At 35.9% G+C, this 11,682-nt stretch overlaps 2 protein-coding genes across 4 annotated transcripts in view; one reads left to right on the top strand and one right to left on the bottom strand.

Annotated features, from left to right (window-relative positions):
- LOC102602084 (lisH domain-containing protein C1711.05-like) overlaps window positions 1-1,392 on the bottom strand; it is a 15,047-nt gene extending 13,655 nt beyond the window's left edge. The window contains exons 1-2 of one of the 2 annotated variants that reach the window (XM_015313268.1): window positions 1,233-1,392; window positions 362-1,175 (exon numbers count right to left, since the gene is read on the bottom strand). In XM_015313268.1, the coding sequence (XP_015168754.1) occupies window positions 362-1,175; window positions 1,233-1,307 (889 nt within the window). In that variant the 5' untranslated portion in view covers window positions 1,308-1,392. Of the gene's footprint in view, window positions 1-361 lie in introns of both variants that reach the window. The other variant, XM_006357047.2, reaches the window with a different exon arrangement.
- A 439-nt stretch (window positions 1,393-1,831) lies between these two features.
- Window positions 1,832-11,466, top strand: LOC102594802 (O-methyltransferase MdmC-like). 2 transcript variants are annotated; one of them, XM_006357029.2, is made up of 10 exons: window positions 1,832-1,957; window positions 5,992-6,316; window positions 6,449-6,502; window positions 7,310-7,393; window positions 8,718-8,843; window positions 9,903-9,970; window positions 10,687-10,756; window positions 10,836-10,901; window positions 10,972-11,049; window positions 11,153-11,466. In XM_006357029.2, the coding sequence occupies exons 2-10, from the start codon at window positions 6,038-6,040 to the stop codon at window positions 11,192-11,194; spliced, it is 867 nt and encodes a 288-aa protein (XP_006357091.1). In that variant the 5' UTR covers window positions 1,832-1,957; window positions 5,992-6,037; the 3' UTR covers window positions 11,195-11,466. The 2 variants fall into 2 exon arrangements, with proteins under 2 accessions (XP_006357091.1, XP_015168755.1); XM_015313269.1 differs by lacking the exon at window positions 1,832-1,957 and adding an exon at window positions 5,256-5,575.
- The last annotated feature ends 216 nt before the right edge of the window (window positions 11,467-11,682 follow it).

Below are 11,682 nucleotides of genomic sequence, written 5' to 3'. Positions count from 1 at the left end.
CCCTAATGCTTATGAATATGGAAGAAATCACCTAGAATTTTTTTTGCTATAGGATTTGAACCATGTCTCCCATGATTCTCGTTTCATTTATTGACCACTAGGCCACACCCCTGGTGCAACTACACTTGCATTTCTTTCAACATTATACACATGTGTGTGCTGTGTGGTGTTATTCACCAAGACACAAGCTTTATGCTTCAAGTTCCTATGGCTGCTTGTTTACAGTTGAACACACTACATATTAATATAATACTAACTAGATCACTCACAGCATAACATTTAGTATACATGGTTCAACACCAGATATTCATATAATCCAATATATAAACAAACACAAAAATTGCACTTAAAAAAAACTCACTCATTGTCTTCTTAGGCTTTGAATCACCATTCTGACTTATTAGATAAAGAGACTCTTTCAAATCCTTATACACGACACCAGCTACCATCGTCTTGCTCTCAATCTCATCAGCTTCCCTCACCTTCATCAATCTGTCGTTCAACTCATGCAACGAAAACCAACCTTTCTCCTCCTTCTTTATCGGCCTCAACATTTTCAACTTCTCTCCTAATTCACCATGCCTATAATTCCTAGTTAACTCCATCTTCATCCCTTCCTTATCACCCTCTTTATCCCTCATCATCTCCTTCCGATAAAAAGATGCAGGCAAATTCCCACTCCCACCAATCACCATTCCCGACCTTTTCACATCTTTACCCATATCAGGTCTCAACTTAAAACTCTCCGTATATCGCGAAAGTGATAACGATTCATACAACTTCCCTCTACTCTCATTCTGGCTGTTATTGTAGTTGTTATTCACGCTTAAGTTACGCAGGCTTGCACTAATAGCATTGAACCCAACATTTCCAGTTGGGGGTGGTCTCTGATTCGCATTGTAAGGAACTTCAGACCTGACATTATTGACATTTCTTTGATATAGTTCTTGAAATGACTGAGGTGATGGTGCTGAACCAGAACGGCTACGGAATCCTGCAAGGCTTTTTCTTACTTCGTCAAAAGCTGAAGCTTGTGAAGATGGGTTTTGGGGATTATTGACAATAGATGAAAAAGAGAATGGTTTAGGTGTAGGTGTTTGGTTGGGCTCGGATGTAGGTGTTTCGGTGTGTTCAGGATTCGGATTTGATGTAGAAGAAGAAGAAGAAGAAGAAGAAGAAGAAGAAGAAGAAGAAGAAGAAGAAGAAGAAGAAGAAGAAGAAGAAGAAGAAGAGAAGAACTTTAGTTTTGGTTCAGAAAAGTGTTTGAGTTTCGGGCGGAATTGAAGAAGCTTTGTGGTTGTCGCCATCGTTGAGCCTCTTGGAGGTTTAAGGTTTTAGGGCTTCTTTTGTTTCTTCAGGGACGATGGGAACTTGGGAAGAAAAAATAAATTATTTTTCTCTTTGTAATATAAAAAAATTAATATACACTCCGTCGAGTTTAAGTGGCACTTATTCGAATTTTGAGATTCAAATAAGTTTATGCACAAATTTCTCATCAAATTTAAATTATTTGACTCTTGAAAAACAAAATGTCATATAAATGAGGACAAAAAGAATAATATATTAACTAAAATTAAATATTATAAAATCATCCAAATCATATCGGTTTGTTTTCCGGATCTAGGTTTATCTTTGAAAAATATTATAAAATATATTTATATATTAAATTTAATATATGATTAATATATAAATATATTTACAATTCGGTCCGAATTCTTTTTAAATTTTTATGTAAATTAAAAAGATCATCTAAAACTCCATAATTTTATTAAAAAAAGAATATAAATCATTTCTATACTATTAAATTTAAGGAAAAGACTCATCCATTTAAAAAGTTTTGGAGGATAGAGATTAGATGTTTGTTGTATTCCTTTTTTTTAAGCTATTAAAGGGAGAAGTGAAGTGCAGAAAATAAAGACTCCATTTTTAGGCTAATTTGGCCAGAGATTTCTTTGAGGTTTGTCAGTATTTCCGTTTCTCTTTCATTTTCATTTTCTGGGTAATGTTCCATTGTGGGTTAAAAGTATTATTTTTTTCCACTTTGATTTTTGTTGAATAAAGTTTTTCTTGCTTGTTAGTTAGTATTACATCATACAAATCCTGTTTTCATTTACTTTAATCTTTGAACTAATAGAGTAACTTGAGTTCAGGAAGAGAAAAGGGGTTTTTTTATTTGAACATTTCATTTAAAGACTTGAGTTTTTTTTTCCTACTTTGATTATAATTTTATATTGTTAATGACTATTGTTTTGGTTGTCTATATTATTTTGATATGACTGTCTTCATTTCTGTTATTTTTTTCTCGGTACTGCTTTGGACTGTTTTTTTCTTGAGTTGAGGGTCTATCGGAAATAGCTTCTTTGCCTTCCAAGGTAGGGGTGAGGTGTGGTTATGTTGGTAGAAATGATGTTTTTAACCTTTTCAATAAACAGTGGCTATCAGATAGGGAATGAGAATGGAGCCAGGATTTGAAGCGTATGGGTTTGGGATTCTAGTCCATTTTAAGTTATTGGGTTCTAAGTTAATAAATTGTACATGTTCAGTGGATTTCTAAAGACAAATACAAGATTTGGACCAAAGCTACGGGGTGCGGCCGAACTTGTAAGCGATACTCTAGCTCCTCTTCTGATGAGCACTTTGATGATAATTTATAGGTTTGTTAAAGTAAATAAAGTTTAAGATTGTATAGAAAGTTGGCTTGTCATATAGCTTTGCCTGATCCCAGACCAATTAAGCAAGAACTACAAATAAAGGACCTAGGTAGTAGGTACCCTATGACATATTTTAAACCGTGGAGTAGGTGCCGGGCATCTGGAAGATAGATACAAGGGGAAGTAGAATAGATGAGTGATAAGATATTATGGTGAAAAATCAATGGTCTGAGTAGTGTAAATTCCTGGTTCGAACAGTTTGTGGTGGAAAGCTATAGAAACTTGGTAGGTGTGTATGAGTGACGAGAAAGACGAATAGGAACCTATACGAGGTAATTGCAAGAAATGTTTCACCAGGCAGATAAATGATTGTCCCTCATCATGGATTTGGTTTAGATGTAAGAATGCAACGCTGGATGCTTGAGTAGAGCGCACGTCACGAGCTAGAACCTTACTGTTGACTGAATTTTTGTATTTAAGTGGGGGCTGAATAGAGAAGAGGGGCATATTCCAATCACCCTCTTTCAACCACAAACATTTGGACTTTTGTCTCCATGAGGCCTCCTCTGCTTTGGCCAACCTCTGAATTTCCAGTTTGAGATTCAAAATCTGAGATTTTTCCTCTTGAGTCTTCATTCTGCCTTCAGTTGCGTGCTCAAGTATTAGAAGTTCATCCAACGCTTTGCTTGCCCTGACTTCCACTTTCCTCTTTATTCCATTTGCTGATATCCCTTTTCAAGTGTTTCAGTTTTTGAGCTAGTATGTAATCTGGGGAACCATTAACATTATAGCTCTGCCACCATTCTTTGACTTTCTCAGTGAATCCATCATGTTGTAACCACATATTCTCAAATTTAAAGTATGACGGATTAGAAGACCAGTCACCACTCTCCAATACTATACGTCTATGATCAGAAGTTACTTTTGGGAGGGCAAGCTGATTCACAGCTCCAAAGTTGTCACTCCAGTCGGTAGAAATCAGAAATCTATCTATTCTGGAGGCTTGAGTTGAATCCTCACTCCTGTACCAAGTGTAGTGAGCACCTGAAGAGGTAAATCAATCAACTCCATGTCCTGAATAAGATCTGAAAAGTTCCTCATTGCTCTTGATCTTCTAATGCAATTAAACCTTTCATGTTCGATCTACAGACATTAAAGTCTCCTCCAACTACCCAGTGATCAGTCCATAACCCTCTAATATCAGCTAATTCATCCCAAAAATCTGTTCTTTCCCAATTTGAATGTGGCCCATATACACCAGTAAAGCACCATCTGAGATCTCCCTGTAACCCTTCAAACATTGCAGTGATAGAGTATGTGCCTCTCAGAAAATCTATGTGATTTCATTGCCTTTTATCCCAGAATATTTTGATACCTCCGCTCCTTCCGTATGATATAAATTCCACCCAGTCGACCCATCTAGATCCCCAAATCTGTGTTGCTATAACAATAGACCATTCTTCAATTTTTGTTTCTTGTAGACATAAAACATCTGGCTTCCACTTCTTGACCAACGATTTAATGTTGTCTCTTTTTTTATTGTCGTTAAGCCCTGCACATTCCAACTTATGATTTTCACTTTCATTTGGACAGTGCTTTGAGTTTCTTACCCTTCATGATTCTTCCTCCCTCATTATGGACCCCTTTGTCATAGTTGACAGTGCAAATCAATTTTTTCACCTCACCATCCCCCTTTCCCTTGGAACTTTTTGCGTCTTTCTGTTTCTCCCGTTGTTGCTGAAGTTGTAATTTTCTCTTCTGCTCCATACGTAAGATCATCTCCAGGATCTCGTGTTCGAACCCATTTACGTTCACCCCAAAGGCCTTGCATGTTTTAGCCGTAACAACCTTTGTATACTGTGCATTAGTGACAATAGTTAAGAGGGCAGAAAGTATATCAGGTCAAATAACCAAGAGTGAAGGAATTATTCTAATGAGAATTTCATTAATAGGACAGTGGCACTATGGGATTTCCTGAAGTTGTACAAAGTTAGAGTATGACTGTATGGAGCTTACACAAAATACATCAAATGGTCAATTTTACAAGCTCAACTTTTCCAGAAAATAATAGTGGTCAATCTGGGATTAGGGATTTGTATCCTTACTTACAAGTATACAGAGTGATTGAAACTTGATGTTGAAAAATTTTCCCCTAGTAATATCCTTCTATTCTTTCAGACCAGATATTCTCCAAATTCTAATGTATTTTTCCGATGGCCGAACTGTTCCAAGTCAAGATTATATCTTAACTGGCCGGAGCTTACCTTATCCATGCTTCTAAGAGAAAACTAAATCCCAATATTTAAAAGTCCATAGCCAATGTGTTAAAATATGGTTACCTTTTTAACAAAAGATGCAGGACTAAACATGGATCCATTGCCTCTTTCTTCGGTTGTCACTGGTCAAAGGTGCTTCCAATGCAGCTTTCCTTGCAAAAGGTTGTCTCTTTACTTAATGAAGAGGGTGTTTGGATTGGCTTATTTTAAGTGCTTTTGGCTTTTAAGCTCTTTTTCTATTTTTTGTGGTTTTGGGAAAGATAAAAAAAAATGCTTTTAAGCACTTATTTTTAGGCCAGAAAGTACAAAAATAAGCTAAAAGTTGTGTATGACCAACTTATAGCTTTTATAACTTATAAGCTGTTTTGGAAAAGCCAATCCAAACACCCTCGAAGTCTTCCAGAATATACTGCAGGAGGTTCAGCTATGTTAACCAGTCATACCATTATGGAATGAGTTAACTTCCGTCTGCATCTTTGCTCCAAAAATGATCTGCAGCACCTTGTCAACAAACTCAACGTTAGGAAAAAGTGGAAGATGAAACAATAGAATCCACTTCTCGTTCGCTCTTAAACAGTATTGCAAATAATTTTGCCTCCTCATAGAGACCCATATGTCTATCTCTGCTTTTTGGGACATCTACTAGTTGTAAGAAACATATTTTACGATTACTCTTACTTCCGCACTACATTATCATATTTGGACTTTCTTTTTACCCATGTAAACTGGATTAACTCATTTCTAATAGTTTTTGACTTATTTCAAGTTAGTCAAATGTCATTGTTTATCTACTTTGGTAAGATCTCACAACCTACAGTCTGACCATGAGATTTCTTAAGACAAACCCACCCAAGATTTTGATTCTAAGAACTTTACGTATAAATCCACAGTTTGTTTAAGGAACACTCTCACCAACCATAAACCATGTAAATTGTGATTCCATATACAGTTGCATGAGTTGCACTTGCTTGATGATTAGAAGTAGAGGCCTTATGTTGTAGAAGCTAACTGAGTGCATCAAATTAGTTTCCTAAGCACTTCCTTTTTTATTTGTTCTTTTGCAGGTAGTTAAACTTACCCACAGACTATTGGCTGTTGATTGCTTCTCTTATGTCCAATCGGATGGTGCTTAGCTACACCAATTCATTTGCATTATTTCAACCTAAATTTAATGGCCATTCCATTCCCTCCATATACCACACAGATGTGTTATCCTTGACGAGGCATGTGTCTTCCGCAACTGCTCTCTCCTTTTGTCAGCTTCAGGCATCAAAACTTCATGATAGTCCAGTTACTGTTGCAAGTGATGTTAGATATGGTAGTAAACAGATTATAAGTGTTGATTCGCCACTGTATGACTACATATTGACCAATGTTAGAGAACCAAAGGTGAATGCTCTGGTTGCAATCCCATAGTAATTTGAGAAGAGAATCAAACGTGGGGAAAACAAAGATTAAAAGAAAAATAAAGGAAGGAGACTTTATCAGGTATTCATTTTTTTCTCTTTGTTTGGATTTCAGATTTTGCGTGAACTTAGGGAGGAGACAGCAACAATGCGAGGCAGTCAGATGCAGGTAATCCATCAGCCTAGGCTTTGCTAACTGTTATATTCCTTTACCTCCCTCCTAAGTAAGTAATACATTACTGCTGTTCTGCTGTCCCACTGTTCATGGTTTTGATACATGCACATGATCTCTTTCTGGTCTAAGACTTAGGAACCTGTTAAGTTTCTGTATTTAATTACGAAGTTTCTCTTTCATACTTGAAAAATCTAAGGATCATTTCCAAAAGAAGGTTATTTACGGATGTTGTTATGACCCTTGGTCCCTCTGAACTTATTGGATGTGTGGTTCCACGGCACATAACAACTGACTGAGTCTGACTAAAATAAAAAGAACTAAGTGGTTGTATAAGTTTATCCTTTGTAATTCACTCAAGTGGATATGTGCAAAACTGACTCTCTAGATTGAGTTGAAGAAACTTTGTAACTTTAAATGAAAGACAATCCAAGTCACTCATCATATAATGGAGTGGATGAGATATGGTTATAGTTTTCTGGAAGAGGATTTGTTAAGTGTGATGAGTTTTTTGAGCATGCACTTTGATAGTAATGCATGGGGCCATGGGGAGGAAACTTTTCTCTTTCAGTTGCAAGTCTTGAAAGTTCACATTCTCCTCTTTTATGCTCCTTGAGGGAATAATGTGCTCCCTCTGCAAAAGTCTCTGAAGGTGAACTGGTTCTTTATTTTCCCTTCTATATTATTGGCTTACAACTTTTCTATATAAGATAGGGCAGTGATTGGCGGTGATGATTTTTCTCATGAGGAGATTGACAGATACTCTAAACTTCAATATTGACTAACTGCCATTCTTAGTATTAGGTGTCACCGGATCAAGCACAACTACTTGCTATGCTCGTCCAGATTCTTGGGGCAGAAAGGTGCATTGAAGTGGGAACATATACTGTAAGTCTACATTATGAACTCATACTCATCGACATGGTTTATAATTTTACCTTAATGTTTTCTTACCTCATATTAAACGTTTGGTACTTTCCTATTCAAAAGAAAAGTTTGGTACTTTCCCTTAAATATAGGTGGACACGCTGCTCACAACTTATGTTGCAAAAGTCACTCAAATGGCAAATTTATAATGCCAAAATCTTGGAAATGTGTTTGCTACCTAGACTAGTCGACAACAATGTATTGAATAAATTAGATTTGTGGCACTGGATGTGTTTGATGATGTGCACCTTCTTCTGTCGTACTTTAGTGTGGACAAGATTGGAGTTTGCACCTCTCTTATCCTTTATGTAGGTTCTTTTTAGTCAAAAAAAAATCCTTTATGTTGGTCTTTTTAGTGTCAAAAGTAACAAAAATCTAGAGAAAGAGGGTGAGAGGAAGGGAACTTGATCTTCACTTGTACCTTCTCTATATCATTCTAAATTTTTCGGATGTACATGAAGGGACAAATATTCCTAGTATTCATCGTAGGACTATTTGTGTTGAAGAGTATAGAGATAAGGTGAATCTTATAGAGGTGAAGTGCCTAAAGAGAAAAACTAGCCCGAAAATGTCACGGAAGAAAATATTATAGCATATTGGCTGCTGGGTGAGTTTTCCGCCATGGAAGAAAAGGAGAGAGAGTATAGAAGGCATGCTAGGAGGATCTCATCATAGAGGAGGTGCTCGACTGAGGGCTTCATAGAGGGACTCGCTCATTGAGGATGGAGTATGAGGGTAATTGGGTCATTTGTGGACGAAGGATAAAGAACAAAATAGGAAAAAGGAAACAGAACTCTTCCGCTGCTTGTGAGTGTTTGCTATTTGAAGTTCTTATCTAGCTTTCTTTACTTTCCTGGTATTGCAATCTGTCCCTTACCCCTTGTTCAGGATACAGTAATCCCTCAAAGTTAGATAGAAACCTGGAGGAGAGCCTATCTGTTGTGCTATCAAATGTGGAATAATATGGGAAATTTTTTTCCCGGATAATTATCTTGCATGCCAAACGATAATATAGGAATATGTTTCCTGTTTTTGCTTTCACTTGACATGTGATAAGATAGAAAGCTAAAAGGTAAGAAAGCAAAGAAGCACACATGCAGTAGGAAAAATCCTTAACTGTGTGTGTTTGACCAGTATAATGATTGACCTTGTATACAACCAATTTCAGGTTTCTGTCAGCGATGATACTTATTTATATTGCCTTTTAGTACATTGAGTGTTGTTTTCCTCTTCTATTAATTGGCTGTATTATCGGTCATTAATATGAGTCATTCTTGTCCCACAGGGATATTCATCCTTGGCTGTTGCCCTTGTCCTTCCAGAAGGAGGTCATTTAGTTGCTTGTGAAAGAGATGGCAAAGTAATTGAGGTTGCAAAAAGATATTATGACCGAGCTGGTGTGTCACATAAGGTGATTCTGGTGTCTCCCTGTGTGATTCATAAGATGTAATCTTTTTGTTATACTTGAGAGATAATGACTTCAGAAAAATATGTTCCATATGAATCATAAGATGCAATCTACTAAAAATGGAAGTAATTGTTGACCTTAATATTCATCCATCCATCAATTAACCATTCCACCTTTCCAAACTAAGTGGGATTTGTTATATGGATTCTCTATATTTGTTTCGATATTGTGGCATATTCCAATAATGGTAAAAGAATTTCTTCTAAGGAAAATCAAGGGCTTTCAAAAAGTAGAGCTTCTGTATTTCACACTTATCCTACCTGGACCTGATTTAAGAGTAACATCAACCAAGGCAATCCAACTAGATGATATCACCTAAAATCCTTTGTTTTACGTTCTGTTCTGTACTCAGGTAAGTCCTGTTGATCCATAGAAACTCAAGAGTTTTTTGAGATGACTTCCACATGTGATTTTAGGTCTATGTCATCTCTTTTGTTACCTTCAATCACCATATTGGTGCACCAATGGACTGATACTTTTGGAGGTCTACTTAAGACATAGTTGAACCATCTCAGGCATCAATCCATAATTTATTCTTCTCTATGTGATACGTCCACCTTTGTGTATCGTAATTATTTCTAATCTTGTCCAACTTTGTATGTACTTTCACATCCACTTTGATATCTACATTTTCATAACACATATCTTGTGGATATGATGGACCTTAGAGGCTTCAAATTTGCTCTCGCATAACATGCTAGTCGCAAAATTATTATGTATAACTTGATATTCATTTTACTAGGTATCTTCTGTTGCATACACTGCTATAGCATCTCTCAGCCATTCTTTTCCAATTCTATGTCATATATCCTCATCTCTCATGCTATTTTCCTGGAAGACCGAGTCTACTTATCTGAATTGTCTGCATCCGTGCATTAAAATTCTGTTCAATCTCATGTCAGTACTTTATCATTATTCATGATTGTTTAGGGTGAAGTACGATAAATATGTGCTTAAATGTCTTTGATATTCATATCATTGATGGTTTGACTGTGTCATTAGGTGGACGTGAGACATGGTCTAGCAGCAGATACTTTGAAGTCTTTGATTCAAAATGGTGAAAGTTGCAGGTATATATCTGGCTGAGGGCGATTTTTTGTGTAGTTGCCGACTTTTTGCTTTTTTTGTTAAAAATGTGCATGTAAATCTGCTGTCAACTCTATACATAAGTGCATAGGCAGAGCTAAGGGGGGCGCAAGGCGGTTCATCTGAACACCCTTTGCTGGGAAAGTAAACTATATATATAAGTCAATTATTTTTTGTATATGTAATAGATGTTGAATTCCAGTGGCTTTGTTGTATGTTTACATTATTATATTTTGAATCTCCTTAGTGAAAATCCTAGCTCCGCCATTATGAGTGGAAACTCTTATAGAATTATTTTTCTTTCCTTTTTAGCAACTGCTTCTAGATAAACTTAGCACCATTATGAGGTACAAAAGATGTGATTTTCGAGTCAGATACCTCATTCTGAAAAGGATATCATGGAGTATGGTTGGATAAAGATACTTTCTAATATGCAATGTGACAATACTAAACCTGTTTTGCTAGTTAAGTTACTTTCTTTCTATAACCCTTATTAGAGAAACTTCCCTCGCTTGCACTACTTTGACATTGAAGGTTGATGGCTTGAAGAAACAGCAGTAGCTATCAATTTATCTGTCATAGTGAAGAACAAATTCAGATGTCTCGAATATTTATATTTAGAGGAAACCATTTGTTGTCCCTTCAGTGACATCGACAAAAAGAGGAAAGTCATCCACTATATACCTCCATTTCTGTGCAGATATGATTTTGCATTTGTTGACGCAGAAAAGAAAATGTATCAAGAGTACTTTGAGTTGCTGCTACAACTGGTGCGTTGCACGTCTAAAATTACTGCATTGTTTATTAAGCCTGGCAATTTGAAGTTGTAAAAGCCGTTCCCTTTCACAGGTGAGAGTCGGAGGTCTTATTGTAGTCGATAATGTCCTATGGCATGGAAGAGTTTCTGATCCACTGGTAAAAAAACAGTTTCCCAGTTTGTCAATTCCAGAAAATGATTCAGCTTTAACTGATATCTTCTTATCAGGTAAATGATTCCAAGACTCTTAGCATTAGAAACTTTAATGAAAACTTGATGAAGGATAACCGCGTCGACATCAGTATGGTAAGCATGAGTTTATATTGTTTCTTTCTTCTTCTGGGATTTTTCTGTTTCTATTTTTTCATTTGGAATGAAGTTCTGATATCATTTATCTTGCCTTGTTAAGGTGCCTATTGGTGATGGTATGACAATCTGTAGAAAAAGATGAAGCATAAAAAGAGATTGGATGTTGAACTTTTAGTGTAATATTTTGTTGTTTCACTTTTTCATTTGTAAGAGAGAGTAAGTGCCCGTTTGGATGGGCTTTTAAGTTGGTCAAACTGACTTTAACTTCTCACTTGGACTTTTTATATTCTAGTCTACTTCATCTTAAAATATTTGTCGTGTTATTCATTTACACACCTAACATTAATTAGGAGGGGGTGTTTGATTATTGTACCCTAATTATGTCTTATAGATGCAATATCTCTTCATTGGATATTTACTTTATTTATGTGTCATAAATCATAATTACATATTTGTAATTTTTATAAACAATTACCAAGGGTAAAATGAAAAAAATAATTAATTTTGTCTAAACTTCTAAATTGACAGTATTTTGATATTATATTTTTGTCTTTTTATAACAATTTTTTACCTACAGTATAACAATCGTCTATATAATAGTATGTTATTTGTAAAATTACTCTTTTATAA

This window comes from Solanum tuberosum, unplaced genomic scaffold (genome assembly GCF_000226075.1).
Source record: "Solanum tuberosum cultivar DM 1-3 516 R44 unplaced genomic scaffold, SolTub_3.0 scf00240, whole genome shotgun sequence".
NCBI classification, from domain to species: domain Eukaryota; kingdom Viridiplantae; phylum Streptophyta; class Magnoliopsida; order Solanales; family Solanaceae; genus Solanum; species Solanum tuberosum.
This window is presented reverse-complemented; position numbering and strand designations above follow the sequence as displayed.